Source organism: Euwallacea fornicatus, chromosome 14 (assembly GCF_040115645.1).
Source record: "Euwallacea fornicatus isolate EFF26 chromosome 14, ASM4011564v1, whole genome shotgun sequence".
NCBI classification, from domain to species: domain Eukaryota; kingdom Metazoa; phylum Arthropoda; class Insecta; order Coleoptera; family Curculionidae; genus Euwallacea; species Euwallacea fornicatus.
Window position 1 is genome coordinate 1,163,039 of NC_089554.1, and position 19,190 is coordinate 1,182,228.

General features: G+C 31.9%; 1 protein-coding gene across 14 annotated transcripts in view; it reads right to left on the minus strand.

The window, feature by feature from the left end:
• The window catches only part of dnc (phosphodiesterase dunce), a 293,397-nt gene that overhangs the window by 143,115 nt on the left and 131,092 nt on the right, over positions 1-19,190 (minus strand). For 4 of the 14 annotated variants that reach the window (XM_066289946.1, XM_066289948.1, XM_066289945.1 and 1 more), the window contains 2 exons: positions 4,342-4,524; positions 2,424-2,456 (listed from right to left, as the gene is read on the minus strand). In XM_066289946.1, coding sequence (XP_066146043.1) covers positions 2,424-2,456; positions 4,342-4,524 — 216 coding nt within the window. Of the gene's footprint in view, positions 1-2,423; positions 2,457-4,341; positions 4,525-8,983; positions 9,202-9,781; positions 10,026-16,276; positions 16,472-18,743; positions 18,918-18,985; positions 19,015-19,190 lie in introns of those variants that run through there. The other 10 variants (XM_066289950.1, XM_066289949.1, XM_066289953.1 and 7 more) reach the window with 10 other exon arrangements.

Below are 19,190 nucleotides of genomic sequence, written 5' to 3' on the forward strand. Positions count from 1 at the left end.
GACCGCGCTGATTGCAATTACCGATTGAAACGTTTGAGTTTTTGGGAATTATTTCATTATAAACTAATTGGTGTATTTTTTCTAAATAACGGTGATATGGTTTTAATTATTTTACTAAGAATATAATCGTTTTTGGATTGGAGAGGACTTCAAATAGATAATGACGCAAAAACTTGAAGTTATCAATCAGATTATCTATCTATGAATTGCTTATTGTAACGTATATTTTGTTTATTTAATGTTTATTTACCACGTTAAAAAGTTGGATAATGCTGAGTTGTTAACGTTTCAATAAAATGAATACAAAAGCTGTGAGCTTTATTAAATAGGAAAAGAAGTTTTAAAAATAATCAGAAATTGCTTAAGAAACAACCTATTGAATCTGGTGCTCAATGTAAATTTTGTGGTAAGTAACCTCAACTAACTTGTACCTACTGGAAATTCTTATGTCGATGTACTTACTGCCTTTTGTTAATAACTAAGAGTTACAGTTAATATCCAAAAATCCAGCAATTAATCTTTTAACGATATCTCCACAATTATGTACTGCTACAAAAGAATTTTCCAGGCAAGAAAATGAAAGTACTTACTTTGATAGCACGTTATACATATGTAAGTTCTCATGTGAATGCTTTATATCACCGTCTTTATTTAACTAAAGATGACTAAGACATTTATGAAACACCTTACACATACAAGTTAATCTTCCCATATATACGTACTAAAATTTACTGCTCAAAAAGAAGTAAAAAATCACACTCGATCTCAAAGCTGTCAAAAACTACCAAAAAATTTTACTCTTTCAAAAGTGGTAACAAAGCTTAATTGATAAGAAATCATATTTTTTGTGGTCTTGACTGAAATTGGATATGCGGTTATTCTGCTCCTTTAGAGAATAACCCCTTATGTATTAGTACTTTACTTTCTTTTTCTGGTATAATCACTTCTGGACTCGATGGTGAATACGAATTTACAGAAAACATTAGAAATTCTTATTTCTCACAAGATACGATTTATACGTTTAATCTTTTTAAATTTACTTATACCCATAATCTGTTGTTGAATAAGTACCACAAAAGGATACATACAAAAATTATTTATTTATTTAATTCAAATGGCGAAATGCATTTTAACCCGGAATCTCATTTTTCGCCTAATTTCTTTAATTATTTGTTTTATTTTGCAGCTATTTATGTTAAATTCATTCTGTATAATCAATTTTATTATTCATTGTACCCATTACTAGAAACACGCTAAAAATTCCAAACAGAAACTATGAATGTTGTTCTCTAAAAATTTACTGCTATTGCTGCCAAACTGCTTAAATTCATAGATTCGCTGACACATGCATTGTAATTTTCCACTATGCACAAACCAACATATTCACGTATGTATAAAGCATCTTATAAATTCAACTTTATTGTGGAATTTGGATTAAACAATTATTATTACATAATTACATTAAAAATGAGTACAAACATAAGTTTGCTTTTCTGTCCGCTAATTAGCTAGTGGCGATTTAATAGACAGAACATTATATTAATATAAACTATAACCAACGACTTTCTGGACTTTATGGTGAAATTAAACTTTCGATTAGATATTCTTACATGAACGTATTTTATTATTAGCATTTGCATTCAACTTTAACACAAAAATATACGATTTACGGCATACGTGTATGAGTAATTTGCTGTTTAAAGAACCACTCAAAAACATTTAAAAAATGTCGAAAACATCGTTTTTTAACTATCAAAAAATAGTTATAATTTTAACTTTTTGTTAACAGTGGAATTAGATGAACATTAAATATTGATAACTATATTATATATTTATATTTAGAACGAACAATCTTCTGGACTTGATGGTGAACGAAATGTTTGGTAAACACATTAGAAGTGCTTGTATTAACGTGCCTTACTAACTCTTCATAACTAAATTAGAATTCACATATTCATATTTACCACAAAAATATGATTTAACTTTCCCACATATTCATGCAATTCGTTGTTAAAAAAAAATGTTGGAAAATACTTTCAAAGAATACCAAACAAAAAGCAAAAACATTTTTTGAAAAAGTACTAAACATTTTCGTTTTTTCGCTAAAGAAAGATCTTGATAATCTATTATTCACATTTAACACAAAAATATGAGATAATCTTCCCACATATACTTATTACCTTCCTCAAAAACCAATGCAAAACAACACTACAAACTCTTAAAAAAACACGAAAAAAAAAACTACTTTATTGCAAGTTCTAAAGCAAAGCTCGATGATTGTGAAGTATCGGTGTCTCTAGAACCAAAAACCAATATTGAACTCATGCAAATGGCATAAACCAAAAACGGGACCTTCTAATTATCTACTGATTGGTGGGGATGTCAAGCTTGTGATGTTTGTAAAAAAATCATGTAATACATACGATCTGTCCAATATGTTTTCACTCTCCTTGAATCTGTAAAATACAGTATAGGTGATTTACATGGAAAATATTCCTGTTTTGGCTACTAAATTTTTTATCGATACATATTTTTTTGGCCATTTTCGAATTTTTATTGTGAAAACATGAGAGATTTGTCGATAAAATTGAAAATACTCTAATTACGATTTTAATGAGTTTAAAACTTAAAAGTGGTAAATAAAAAGTCTTGTTACAATCAGCCGATTGCAACAAGACAAGTATCATAATTTCTTAGGATAACATCTTCAAATCCTTGCTCTACATTTCCATAAATTCGACGATAGTAGGCGAATGGTATTTCGAGTAATTTTTTCAACAAAAAAACTTATCATCAAAATAGGGCCCTTCAGAAGTAAAAGGGAGATCTCAATGAGTCTGTTGTCTGTATACCTATAAGATGTTCTACAAGAGCGATGAAAAACTTTGGTGAATGGTGGCTGAGACAAAGTTAAATAATATCAACACATTATAGAACGGTAACTAAATGGTAGTGGTAAATAACTTTATTACATACATATTTACAACGGCTTACGACTCTCAAAGAATAACGAACCCGATCTATGAGATTTATAAAAGTAGCATGTTACGATACAAGTCTATAATAAGGCATTTAAAGCACGCGCGGCATATTGGGTGCTAGTGCTGGTAATGGGGTTTTAATATGGGTGTTACAGATGAATGTTATACAATTTTGTATTACAAGTGCGGCAACATTATAACTAATCGATGCTTTATGAAAGTTTTATGTGACTTTATTTATAAACGTGTTTAGATATGACGCAATTGATACGTCTAAAATTTTGTTTCCGTAGCAACCATACCTGCATCATAAAGACCGTTTTATGCATGCTGCGGAATGCATAAAACATTGATTATGATGTGTACGCAATATAAAAATGTTTAACTTTATTTCAGTTATATTATTCACTAATAAACTTTGTCATATAGTACAGCAGACGATGAATGGTAATCATACAATGTTATTAAGTAATCTACTATTTACCTTCAAATATGTATGTGACTCAAAGATCTATTGATCTGAGATATGTCTCTAATATTTCAAGGCTTATTTGAGTTTTTTTAACAATTACCTTGTAGAACAACTTATATGGTACTATATCTTAGCATGAGTAGATAGATAAAAATATGATCGGTATGTAAATATCTATATAAGTACGTGATTTAATTATTTAAAATAATAATTATTTAATTTGATCATTTTAAAAGGAAGAAAAACACATTGAATTAGTTCGAGCTAATAACTAAATCAGAATGTGAGTTTCAAAGACCTTCTAAATAATAAAAATTTAATCTAATCTGCCAGCTTTTTTCTTGAAAATGCGACAGACAGCTCGACGATGCCTGGAAATTCAATACAAGTTAAAAATAACCAATGCTGAATCTCCAAATGAAGAGAGCTTTAAATGCATTTCTGATACTGCATTTTTTACTTTTTAGTCAAAATTTGTTTGTAGCTACAACGGTCTTGAGATATGTATAATACAAAAGATGTTTTACGTATTGACTAAAGGTCGAGTTCCAAATAAACAAGGAGTTTTCATGGAACTACTTGCTCGTGCATTTATCGAACAAAATTAACTCTATTTATGAAATTTATATCTCATTTCTGTATTTTATCGACGTAAATTTTAATACAGCGAAAAAAATCAATGACCAAGCAGTAGAAGAGATTTGAGGTAGGTGGCGGTTGCGGCAAATTTCTGAAGCACTTATTCTCTGAAGAATTTTATTTATTGATTTTTTAGATATGTAGGAAGACACCGGAAAGGAAATAATTTTCCAGTCCAAGTAGTTCATACCAATATATTTTTTTTTATTTTAGTATCCAAATTTTTTAATGCAGAAAGTGGACACTTACCTTTCGCTGGCGATGGACGAGTTCCTGGACATGGACTTGGGCGACATCTCGAAGTCGCTGTCCGAGCGATAGAGGAAGCTCTCCCGGCGCTGAGGCAAGTTCTGCAGTACCAAACCAGCCGAAGGAGAGGCACTACCGTCGAGTGGACTGCGACCGGGACTGGCACCATTTTCAACATCAAAACTAGAAAAGAAAATCAAATTGAAACAAAGCCAGTTCTTTTACTTCATAGCGCCAGAAGTTACCTCCATGTGAAAAGAAAAAGAGATATGAGCTACTTTTCCTCCAGCGATTTTTTTCCTTGTAATTTTGTTTTTTTTAATGTAACTTAGTTCTTCCTATCTTTGGTGGAGAAAATCTTTTACTTCCTGGAGGTTTGTATTGGGCTTAATATTTTTGTTGCTAAAATATAGCACATTTTCCTACTTTTCTTTCTTGTTTCATAAATAATTTTAATTTTACAAATGATGAAATCACAATTCTCCAGCGATTTGTTTGACTGAAAATCGAATTGAGGAAACCATACTTTCTCTCAGAATAATGTGTGTGATTTTTTAATTTCATAATAAGGAATAAGATTTTCGAATGAGATTTCAAAAGCTACAGAATAAATCTCCCAAAATAAAACTTAATTGAAAAATTGAAAATACAAAATTGAAACGTAATTTTAAAATTTCCTCTTCACAGCGTAATTTACTGAAATGTGACTTGAAAAATATTTTTTCAAGATTGTTGAAAATGCGTAGTTTTTACAATGAAAAATTTCTTAAAAAACTGAACCGTTCAAGTGGGTTCTTTTTTAGTCATGTTTGATAATAGACTAGAACTTTTGCCATTTAACTTGTGTTTCATTTAAATTCCAATAGATACATGAAAGGTTAAATTGGCACACATTGTATGTATAGCGAATAAATACGTACTTCTCGCTACATAAAAGTAATAATAAATTACTTTCTTTTTTCAACTAAGGAAAATAAATCGGGATTTTGAAATTTTTATATTAATAAGGTACTAAGGGAATTTCAATCTAGGGGTTTGGATTATAGACTGTTATTTGGAGATAACAAATTTTGAGTGCCATAATACATTAAAAGTCACCCAATTCATCTTCATTCGACATTCTAACTAGATAGGTACTTGAGGTGTATAACATAAAAATTTAAGCTTTTCCACTAACACATAATCCTATTCAACATAAAAGCAATTCAAATCCCAATCGCATTAAACATCAAGCGGAAAATGACGAAATAATTATGGTATTCAATAAAATTAGTAAACGCAATTCCTCCCGCTGAACAATGACGATTTTTTATAAAGGAATTTAGTATGCTTAGCTAAATCGTATAGGAAAATTATCTGATTGTCATAAATCATTGCAGGGATATACCTTGCTAAGTCTGTGTTTAGTAATTTAATCTCTTAGATAAGTAGGGGAAAAGTGTGGTAATATGTTGTGTATCGAGACACCTTGGAATTTACAAAAAATTGTACAGCCTGCATATAATTCGAATTCGCTCCCTACTATTGTGATAGGATTGAGATCTCAAAAACTATAAAAGATGTCAGGTCGTTGAAATTGGGGCAAATTTGCACATTTTCGAGCTTTGTTAAATAACGTTTTAAAATTTGAAAAATTCCGATTACTTCCAAAGATGATCGAAAAAACGAAAATTTCACTTGCTCGTGGGCACATTTGCTCTTTAATAAGATGGCGTCATTATATCTTAAACGCAACGTTTCGGAATTTGGAAATCATCATTAACTTAATTATTTTAAAGAGAGACCTGAATGTGTTATTACATTTTTGAAAAGTCTTTAAAGTTTTTTTTATTAAATGATATGTCACCCCTCTTTTAAAATCAAACGCAATAAAAATAATGAAACACTACTCAGACATAAGTGATACTGTGAAAATAACAAATCAAGACTGCTTAAGACGTTGGTTTTGAGATTTCAAAGTCTATACAATAGTTTTGTAACACTTACACGACAGCATACTGAATTCGAAAAAACACTATGTATTACACAAATGAAGAATATCGTGACCTGTTGCTACTTTATTTCATACACCATAGAAATTCTGTACGTGCTAATGGAGTATATCTTCAAGAATATCCTGCAAGACGGCAGCCGTATTTACATTTTTGCCGATTGAAATGAAATATGGTAGAATATAGTGCATTTAGTTTGTTGTTTCCATGGTAACACTCAAACCTGAGTTGTGTTTTATTATATTATTTATTAGAAATCAATTTTGCACTATTACTTTTTTTAACTGCGAGAGTGATACATCATTTAATTAAGAAAATCAGACTTTCCAAAAATGTAATACAAAATTCAGGAGCACATTAAAAAAAAATTAAGTTGACTGTTTCTAAATTCCGAAATATTGTATTTTAAATCTAATAACGCTATGGAATAAAGAAGCAAAAGTGTCCATAAGCAAGTGATATTCAATAAAAGAATTCAAATAACTGAAAAAAAGAACCATTTGTGAAAATTTCGGTTTTTTTTGTTATTCTCAGAAATAATCGGAACTATCCAAATTTTAAAACGACATTTAATAAAGGTCGAACATTAGCAACATTAACCCAATTTAAACGATCTCGTATCTTATATAATTATCAAAATCCCATTGGTGAGCAGTGAATATGAGTCGCCCTGCATGTCTTCACTTTATCCACTTATATCCCAAATTATTAATGTATTGATAAATTTACCATGAGAATAATCACATTGTATCTAGGAAAATGTGTGAAAAAAGACAAGTTCTTTTCAGAACAATTTTCACAGACTTTCTATCTACTTGTTTTACCATTGACGTGTTCTTATGAATATACATTTGAGAAGTCAGAATAGCTTTAATTGATTTGTAAATCACAATTTGTCCTGATGAATTATATTTTACACTCCGAATTACAATTCTCCAAACTAAATTAAAATGAATACCTTCTGAGTTACATTTTAACCAGTCTAAATTACTCTTGGCGTTTTCTGAATAACAATTAATGAATACTTACACTTTATGAATGGAATGAAATGGGAGTGATATGTAATACATGATGGATGGACCTGATAGGTCAATCTTAAACCATATTGATTGAGCTAAGGCCAAATACTATATGCAGTTCAAGCGAAGATTACAAAGTCATATAATCAGTTTTTATAAACTAACGAATTGCGATATAACTTATTTAAAGTCATACACTCATGCAGGATTTTATATTACATTTAATCTTGTTTGCAAATTTGGAATTTCCAAACGATTGATTACACTGACTTTCTAGACTTGTCCTTGACATCATAGCGACTTTCGACTGGTCAATAACTTGATTTCGGTTAAAAAAACTTTCTGAACTATTTAAGATATGTTATTATTATAATTATCACTCATCTGAGGAAACATGACATGACGTGGCACCTACTGTTCGCACGAAAGGTATAGGAATTTTCAGCTTTTTGAATATTTAATAATTTATAAACAATTAGTGCAAATAAGTACAAACGGACAATAGAGAAATGGGTAAAAATATTATATGCATGCTTTCTGCACATTTTACAAGAGAAAAATTGCATAGTAACTTAGGTCAAGAACACTAAGATGAAATTATTAAAACGAATATTTTTTAAGAGATCTTTTTTGTCTCATTTTGACAAGGAGTAAAGTGTCGAGTTATTAGTTGAGTTTTTTTTGGAGGCCAAAGTGTCTACTGGATTTTGTGGAATAGATTCTTATAAAATACACATATTGATAAAACAATTTACAGAAGTTTTTTTAACATAATTAGTTGGGGAGTAATGTCCATGGCATGTCGCAAAATACAACTACACACTTTGAGCGACGTAGGAAACTGCTTTAAAACTTTATTAATTTGTTAAAGAACTAGTTAAAGATCATTGAAACTAAATTCAATGATCGTTATCTTAATATAGATTGGTACTGATGATACCGACGAACAGGCTTATTTGGTTTTACTTTGAGGCATAAGACTTGGTGCCTTGGTAAGATTTGCAATCTCCTATTTATTTTCTTTTAAAACGTGAACAAACTTATTTCTTGATTCATTACGTTTGGCATCAAATTTAGGTAAGTACAGAAAACTAAGCAATAGGAAAATCTTATTTTCAGTAAAATTGTTAGTTACGAGGTATCGCACTTTAGCCCTCGTAATGATTTAAGAAAGTGATTCTTCTGATTAATAGAATATTTTGAAGTGGTCCAAAGTTTTGTAAACTTAAAAAAAAAATCAATCCCCCAGATTCTTTAAAACACTTATTTGTTTGGGACACTCTGTATTACTCAAATAATTACAAATCAGCAACAGTAATTTAGATCTAAACAACGTCGTTATTAGAGGTAATTGGAGGAATATTGTTATAATATAGCGAATTTTAATTGAGAGGAATTTTCTACTAAGCACTATAATGCTACTAATAATATTTTACACGTTGTAATATGTAATTGAAGTATTAAAATATACGAAATTAAATGCATAAGGTGATATTTTCGTCTTCTTTGGCGATGACGAAGAACAAAAAATACAAAATAAAACATTCAAAGAAAAGCATAATTATTGAAATAGCAAATAAATACCAAGAATTCCATTTTTTTCATACTTCAAGATATTTAATTAAAAATTACTTTTCAAACCTAATATAATGGTCCAACACATAATCCGAGTTCCTCCTGGGGATTCGTATTTTTCGGTTGTAAGGCTTCTTCGTGTTTATAACAATCGGCATTTTAGGCACTTTTACATCCATACTAACTAACAAAATTCGTTTAAAGTCACTGACACACCCATATATTTCATTAACTAGTATATTCTAGTAAAAATATTGTTGTACTGTGCACTGGAACTGGAAATAGCGGCTTTATTATTAAATTTTACGTAAAGTTGTTGGTAATAATAATTTAGATGTAATGTAATTGCATATGTAATCCACTAAAGAAAAACTATGTTGTTTTACTTACAACGAAAATTTGAATAATTAAACATGTAATTACGAACATACACTAATTGCAGACTATCAGTTTTTTATCCCAAAATTTTTTAAACGAACCCGGCAAGTTCAATGTTAGTCTACTCAGTGAATAAATTATCCATTACGTTATCGTCTAGATAATGTCATTTTATATCAGGAAGACACTGCATGATAATAATAGGTAAACTTTGGCAAAAGGTGTCATAACGTTAATTAGCACCGCTTTAAGTACAGCAGCGTCATAGATACGTGACGATTTTCTTACGTACTTGCGCTAATTAATTGACGCCACTAAGACCACTAAGAGTGTAAATTACTTTTAGAATTTTTAAATACATTTAATTTATAAGAATATTAGCAGGTTTTTCGTAAGTCGATTGTATGGTTATTCCGCGAATAAGGCAACATTAGTAAGACAATACTTTTACTAGAATACTAAATGATCACTACTCACGCACAAACATCAATTTTACCAAAAATTTCCGGCTTCTCCGTCACGCATGTAAATACTACATCGCTTACAGCGCCTTGTAACTAACACCATAAAATGTCTATTTAGATAAGATAGCGATCCGATTAATCTAAACAAGTTCATTGCGTCACCGATCACCACAACGTATCACAAGAGCACTTATAGGGTACCAACATTAATGGCGTGAATCCTCTCTATTTTAGATTAGTGTGGAATACATCTGACTAATGGCAAACAATTCGGTGATCTGACAAATTGGTGTAGATGTAGATACGGTTTTGATGCTAAATTATGGCGACGTTGCCAAATTCACCTATCCATTGTGAATCTTGTAAATTGATGGTTGTTGGGTATTAGATAGGACCAGCAAAATGTGCTTTGTGTGCAAACAAGGCTATAAAACGGTTATGTTGGGAAAATTTTATAGTTTATATTTTGAAATTGGCGTCACTGCTAGATCATTAACAGATTCATAAAATTTCGTGCTTCACGCTCGATAGTAAGCGTAAAGCGATGGTAAAATGGCCCAAAATGAAATGCACGAAAACCTTCAAAGAAGAATTTTATATTTCCGAGGATGTTTCTAATGAAGAACGCGCAGAGCTAAATCCTTTTAGTAGTTAGTCACAATTTCTGGTAATATTTCTTGTAGGAAGTGCTAACATATGAGGATAGTCCCAGAAGTACGCGACCTAATAGTTAAAGAAAAACAAATTTTGGAAATCATTACATTATTTTTCAACACAGTCTCCTGTCACATTGATGCGCTTTTTCCAGTGTTGTTCTATGAGGTTTATACTAAGAAGCTTTGAATTTTTGAACTAGGTACGAATTTCTTCATTATTGGCAAATATCTTTCTATTGAGCAATTTTTTCAAATTTGGAAATAGAAAATAACCTGAAGGACTTGAATCGGGCCAATAGGGTGGGTGAGCAAAAATGCCAAACCAAGATGATTGATTTTGATCGAAACGTTGTCTTTTTGAAACAAGCTTTTTTTTCGGCAAATGCGGTCGTTTGTTTTTCTAATTTCTTTGTTCAAACACTGGACTGAATTTATATATTTTTTTACATTAATTCTTTATCCTTTGGGAAGATAGTAATCAAAAATGATCTCACTTGCATCCCGAAAAACTGATATCATCACTTTTCCTGCAGATGGAACTGCTGTCGCCTTCATTGGAGCCGATTCTCTCTTTTGAGTCCATTATTTTTATTGTTCTTTCCTCTTAAGTGTGAAATGATTGACCTGTGTTTCATTCATGGTTATAAGTCGACGGCATCAACTCGAATTTAATGCTGCGAAACTTTGCGAAACATCCTCATGGTACCATCTTCGTTCATTTTGCGCCCAGTTTTCTCATATCCAATTGTTCACGCAAAATGCTATGTACAGTACTTTTTGAAGTGCTTATCTTATAGTGTAGTTTTGCGAATTTTCACCACAATTCCTGAAGTAGTCAGATCTGGAGTGTCACTAGGTCGGCCAGTGCAAACTTTGTCTTGGTAGCTCGTAGGAACGCGTTACTCAATATTTTAGAATTGTTAACGATGAACCAGAGTCTTCCAGAGTAGAATCTAATTCTCTTTTCATGTTGGATGCACTAAAACATTTCAAATGAAAGTATTGAATCACGTATCGATGACCAATTTTTTCTATGTCTACAAATTCTTTAATAGAGTTTACTAAAGAGAACTGCAAAAAATACAAATCAATGTAGCTCCCAAAAACTTTAGACATAAGTTTTTTAAGCTCAGATCTTTGTAATATAGAGGAATTATGAACAAAAAATCGCCATTTATATATCAGGTGAGTACTTCTAGGACTATTCTTGTAATACTAAATCTAGAGTTGCCAACTTATGTAATTTAAAATCATTCGTATAATACAATTTTTCTTCTAGTTTAGAAGGTATAAGAAAGCTACGTTTCACTGATTATTTGTGAAACCTTAACTAATTACATATTTATCAACTTGATAAAAGGATTTTGCCGAGGTTCATTGCCGTTTGTAATATTCCGATTTTTTTAAATTTAATTTTAATACCTGAACTCATACATATTTTTTTATTTAATATTAGTTATTTTACAGAGTGTTACACAAATTCTAGTTCAGGTTAGATCAAGAGTCAAGGTGAAGATGCGAAACTATATTCAAGGAGAATGTAGGTATTAGAACAATTGTTGTTTGCACAATAGTAAGGTGACATGAAATTGCTAAACTAAAAAAATTTATATATATTGTCACTTGGCTCATCATAATTTGGCATAAAGTTTATGAGGCACCCTGTATAAGAGGAATGATCATGCAACAAGCAAATGTAATATTTCATACTCGTATAGTCTTCGAATAGTTCCCTAGTCTCCCCGTATAAATAATTATTCCCACAACAAATATTTATTAAGTGTCGATGTTAAATATCATTCTGCTCTTTTGTTGATAGCGTTAATGATTTTATCGATGATTAAGCTCGGATGCTGGTAAATAATAATTAGGTACAAGAGCACATGGTAAATGTTAAGCAAATCCTGTGCAAACAGTAACTAATGCAAACGAGGAATTATGATTATACAATACTTAGTCCGTTTTGCGAATCATTTTTGTTTGTAATATTAAGCATAACAGATATTTCGCCATTTATCAGATGATAAAGGTAAGACGCGATTTAAGGGCCAAATTATTGACAGTTCCGGTTAACACGGAAGTAAAAACACGATAAAATTGTTTCGTTACTTAAGTCGTACCAGTAACGTTACTGCGCTTGTATCGGTAAACTTTTGACGCTTTAAGTTAAAGCAGGCATAATGCAATCAGAGTAACGTCAGTTTCATTTTAGAGCTCACCCACATTAATTATCGCATATAATGGATATTGCAATAATAACTAATACAGTAATGCCGACAAAATTTCCACAATAATAATTTTATGTACCTATCTAGTATTCTAATGCATTGTTGCCACATAGCTGCTCGGGTTTGGATCTCAATGCAATTATTTAAAATTTTTCTTTCAGCCTTTCTAGCAGAGGAAGGTTAATCTGTTTCTATCAACAAACTGATTCATATAAAATTTTCCTAAAGGACATAATAAGATTAATTTTGGATCTAAAATATAGGCTTTTAAAAACAAAAACCCAAATAAAATCTCCAGTTAATCCCTAAAAAGTAATCAATCTCGCATTTCACAGTCCGTATTGCAATAATTAATCATTTTACTTGTCAGCTACTACCAAGGAGACATTTTTTAAGCCATTATTAATAATTAGTTCAAGAGTCTGAGTGTATTTATATATGAATTTGAGCTAACGCAAGAACCATCTAGAAGTCGTGTAGGAGATAGAAGTCTTAGAAAATTAGCTGATTCGGTTAAAATAATCTCAAAGAAAAACACATTTAAACTATGAATTGTAAAATTGCTCAATGTTAGTTTCAATTCGAATTGAGTAAAACGAGCTATACAAACTAATGAGAAAAACGGTTTAGAATCGTTTGGAATACGCGGACTAATGGCTAGGTTGTTAACTCAAACTTAAAAAGAGCTGTTGTCCATGAGAATGTATGTGTTTTTGAATTCTATGGAGTTTTCGATACAATAACGAACCTACCCATAGCTTGAACCGACGACGGGTAAAATAAAGCACAAAAGTTACGTCCAACATAAAACATGCGAAATTGGCTCGCGATCGTTAAATCCCTGGTAATGTTTCCATCCAATTATATGGAATTTCGCTGTTTTAATTTCATTCTGGTGTGGATAGTAATTTGGATTATTCATTAGCGCCTAGGTATGGATTTTTTATTTTTCCAAGTGGCAAAGGTCAATCTTTCTAAGGCGACATTAGGAAATTTATTTTATTTTAGCTTGAAGGCTTGCTAATAGGTGGCCCTAATGAGTTTCGTTTTCATTCGTAGATTTCTAAGTAGTTTTAAGCAAAGGTGCCCTTATACAGAAACCAAAATGGAAATGAGAAAATTTTTCAAGATATCTATTATAGAACAATGGGCGCATTTAAGGAACAACAGCGATTTTATCCCGTTGAAATGCTCAATTAAAGCAGTAAAAGTTATGCGCTGAAAACCTTAAATTTTGAATTCTCAATTTTCACAATATTAAATTAACTTGTTAGACAAAAGGCAAATAATTAATGAAATGGGCAGATGCGAAGCGCAAAAGAGTGAATTCAAGTGTTGCTTCGCTCAACTGCTGTGAATTTCCTGAATGCGCCTATATGCTTTGTGTATTTATTATCGGCATTACTACATTAGTACTTAAAAGTTTGAATAGAAGTAATTCTATAACTTCAATAAATAAAACTGGTCAGGAATCTAATTAATGCTGTAACATACGCATTAGTTACCGACAGTTGTAATATGTATACCTTTGATCATGCTTCGACAATAGATCCATATAGGGCACATAAAAAGGAAGTAAATACTAACAAATATTATTAGCAGTAATCATCAACACCGATAATAAAGTTTCAAGTAAGTTTAAGCCAATCACTTATCTCAAATCAATTTAGAAAAAACGAAACAATTGTCCTTGCTCAGGAGTTGTCTCGGGAAATTTTTAGAGTAGCTCACATCTTTTACATACTCACACATCGTGTAATTAATTTTTGTTTTTGCACCGAGTAATTCTAGATAAACAGGACAAGTAAATATTTTGAAATCAAGAAGATCTAAAAAAATGTTTTTTTGGAATGAAATCTTTTTTTTCCGGACGCTTAACGTTTTATGTTGTCAATTTTCTTTCAAGGTCATCATCACCTGTCACTTAGGGTCAACTTCGTTTTTTCAAATAGAACAACCCAATTTTTTTCGGAGAATCCAATCTTCTGTTGGCATTAAAAATGTTTTTACTTCGAACATTTTTTGCCGAATGTGACCAAATTCGTAATAATACTAGATATGGAAACAAAAATTGACTCCATGAAAATGCAAAACTTTTTCAAATGTACTATTTTCGATGTGACTCAGACTTCACAAATCATGGTCAAACGAATCGCCAGGCGAAATTGATCTTGGGAAAAAATTGACATCATGAAATGTTGAGCCTCCAAAAATTAAAAAAAAACTTTATTCTAACGTTGTTTTAATAGCTTTTCTCGATTCAAAGATATTGACTTGTCCCATTTATCTGAAATCACCCGGTATAATATAATTTTTCTACAACACTTTTCGAGTGAAATTGTATGAATTTTATTGAAATGTCTATATTTTATTTGAGCACTCATAGGGTTAAGCTGGATCAAATCACAGGAACAAAGTCACTCTCGCAAGCTTTTACTATATACAATTGAAGAACAAAAGGCCAGGGGACAATTGGGAGATTAGCGATGAAAATTCCTGTCTTTTCCTTTATGCGTCTCAATAAAACTTGAAGTAGTTGTTATGAAGAGTGGAAATACGCGAACTGGGTACGAGGTTTGACATAAAACGCAATGGTTTATAGCTGAATCAACAAACTGCTCGAAAAATTTTGAAATTATCCGAATTCTTTGTGGTTTATTATTGTTGACTAGAAATAGAGTCAGTTTTTTTAAATGAATGATGAACAGAACGAAAGAATTCCTCGACAAAACAAGTAACAATCGCCATCATTTTAACATAACACTATACCCACACATAATTCAAGTTACTCAGTTACAAATCTTTTTGCTAATCCATGGTATTCCCCCCCCCCCCCCCCCCCCCGTACTTCGTTCGATCACGTTGATTTTAGTGTATTCGCACAGAGTCGCCCCATGAGAGCGTTGCGTTCTTGAATAGCAGCGTCAGTTCTACTACTAAAATGCCTTATTTGTGTATTCAGCAATGATTCGTGTGAATACACCCAACTTTATGAGATTAACATCAACTGCATTACCTTACTTAAACCCTTCCGAAGTCATTCATATCTACTACATAGGGATATATTGTATTCGCGATGATTAAGCGAAGTCTCTAGGGGAAATCGGAATTGCAAATTACTGAAATAAAACCTGAAAAAAAATTTCACGCTAAATTGCCTCGGCAAAGAACTGTAGGAATCTACAATCGAAGTATCTAGGTCTCTATTGCCAAATTATCAACATTTCAAACGCTCAATTCGTAAATCATGTGATCAATCGAATTAATTAAACATCCTCTCTTTTAATGGCGAATTTACATAATTAGCAAAAAAATGGCAGGCATGTGTACCGTGCATTACAGTCGTAAAATGTGTTCGCGAATATTAAACTCTGGATTAGTTTCAGTTCCGATTCAGTCTCGTTTTCCGTGACCTGACATGAATAATAATCTGAACTCCGTTTCATATTTCAAGTTAGCTACTAAATTCAGTATATAATTTTGCCAACATGTGTACGTATGAGTTCATGCCTGTTCTCTGGGATATATGGCTTCGAGTTATAAAATACTGAAATCTAACGTAACTATAGCTGGATGGAACTTATACTGCTTAATATACATAATAATGAGGCCTGTATTATTAACCTTCCAGTAGTCCTCCTTCTGTCGTAACTCAACGGTGACTTTCGGACGAATTTCCTGATTTGAACGGATCTGGTCGAAGACCTCCTCCTCCTCGACAGACTTTCCGAGTATCTTCTGCTGTCACTGGATGCCAGCGAGGTACGCGTGGAGTCACTTGAGTCGATTTCATGCTCTGGAATCGCCTCTGAGTCTCTCCTAAAAATATTACCATAATAATTTCCTTTTTGGGGTGCATGCTGGACTACTCGAGAATATTATGCAATATCCACAATTTTCTCTACAGCTAGAATCAAGATCGTTTTAAATAAATATGCATTTCCAAATAAGCAGCTCCACAAAATTTAGGAATATGGTAAAGTGCTAATGAATAACAGATAGCGTTCTAGCAAATATATTTTTTCGTATCACTCGTAAAGCGATAACGTATAATATGAATAAAAAAATTAAGTTTAATATAATTTTACATTTTTTGTTTAAATTCAGTCAAACGTAAATATCGGATGCCATACCGTTTGTATGGTTCCTGCTATTTTACTTGGTTGCACAAAGGTGTTTGAACCTTTTTATAACGGTTCGGAGAAAGTTAATTTCAGGAGAACAAAACGGGGTTATAGATGTGCTGCAGGCTAGATCAAAACAACAGGATATTACTCAATTATTCCACGTTTCTTAAAGTGTGATATCCAAGCTGTTAACAAGGTTTCAACAAACTGGAAACGTTGGAGAAAGACGGCGCACACGGCGACCGAAGAAAACCACGGTTGCGCAACCTCGACTTATTGTAATTTCTGTGAGACTGCGCTGTCGACATGTAGGCATTGGGCTGGCATTAAAAATTTCCATTGAAACAATTCGTAAGAGACTTGAAGCAGTAAACGTAGCCTCGAAATTCTTCTCGAGAAGAGGTCTCCTCGTCCAAAAATATAAATTTGCAAGTCTAGAGTAAACAAGAGTACACGTCCATTGAGATGAAAAGCGGCATTCTGTATTTTACATCCAGTCCAAATTTGGCCGTTACTCTGTTCGTCGGTGTGTTCGTGCCTGGACAAACCCTGGAATTCGCAGAAACTTAAGAACTGTATAAGGAGTGCTTCCTTTTAAGTGGGGCACAATAATAGCCTGGGGAGGAAATTGTTATAGTGGGAAAAGTGAGTTGCACGTATGTGAAAGAAACCTGAATACACAAATCTATGAAATAAACCGCCAACAAAGTTTTGCCAAATTTCCAAGTTGCTGTAGGAAAAAGTTTCCGATTTTTTGGGCAATAATGCTCGACCACATCGTATAGCAATCGTTATAGATGCGATTGAAAATGTAGATATCGAACATTTACCGCTTCCGTCAAGATCGCCTGACATTAACCTCATTGAACATGTTTAGGTCACGTTACAAAGAAATGTTGAAGAACATCGACCACGTCTCCAAACAATGCCACATCTTCGAGAATTTCTTCCCCAGTTATGGGACAAAAAGACAAGACAAATCATCTTATTGAAGGAATGCCAAGATAATGTGAAGGAGTTATACATGTTAACACACTGAATTTTAGAAATGAAGTTTTTATCTTAGATTTGATTTTGCAAAAATTCTTTATATTTTTTTTGGTTTTCTTAAATAAATTTAAAAATATCATCCACAATAATTTTTTGCTTATTTTTTGACAAGGATTAAAAAGAAGTTATTCCTGTCGCTCGCTCTAAGAAATATCCAAAATATTCTAATATCCCTAACTTTTGTGGAGCAGTTTATATTGGAATTGATAATAAGATGTTCGATAGGGAAGCTTTTCAATTGCTCTCGTAACTGCTTTTCTAGATCGAAATGAATGATATCTAGTGTAGTGGAAATAACGTTCCTAACGAAATTAAATATACAGTATTGAATTTCTAAGAAGGAAGTAATTGTGAAAGCAAATAATTCAGAGTTTGTGGTTGTAAGTAACTCAAAGAGATAAATTAATTTTAATTAACTCGAACCTTTCTGCTTATTAAAGTCCCAGATGTTGTTCCGTTAAAAAAGGACAATCGGATATTAAGGGACAGCGCCTTCCTTTAATTTCAATTTCGATTAAACGATTTATCATTAATGTCTTGTTTTTTGTTTGAATGGAAAAAGGCGAATAAAATTAAATCTTGCTTTGTTGACTCTGTATTAGTGCATCTGGATAATTATCGGAATGTACTCAGAGATTGGTCCTCTGTCTTACTTCAGAAAATTCTATAAAACGTAATAGAGGTTTTTTGTTTTTCAAATCCAATTCCAGTGGATTAATATAACAGAAATCACGTTCATATTTTGCAACTTACAATATCGTAATTGATGTTGTAATTATGTTAAACCAAACAAACCAACAGACTCATAACTTATATTTTTTCATGGAAAACGTTGTGTGAAACTTTATTTAAATAATAAAAATATAAAAAATATAAGACTGCAACATGGAAAAATCCCAGTTTTTTGGACCCACCTGGAAGACAAATCGGAAGACCACAAACTCGTGACACTTGCCCTTGAATCCATTGACCTTTGACCGATTATTTCATATCTTCTGGACGAAGTGGAATATGACGATAAGCTGGTCACAGATGGTCTGCTTTCATTGCCAACATCAACTGAACTCTCTCTTGAAAATATTGAGAATCTAAAAGTTACCTGCACTATACTTTTTCTATTATACTATAAACCAAATTGCTAAGAAAACTAACATACTTTAAGGTATATAACATGTTAGTCATGACGTAGTCTGCTAAGTTCAAATTGTAAAAACATAAAAGTTTTTTGCTTCATCAAAGATATGCCATTAGCGAGAACTTTACTGCGAAAGATAGAGTACATTTCATTAATTGGACAAAGTTCACGAATTCTAAAAGAGCCCTTTTAGGTGTCAGAAAAGTTTATGCGTTTCTACATATAT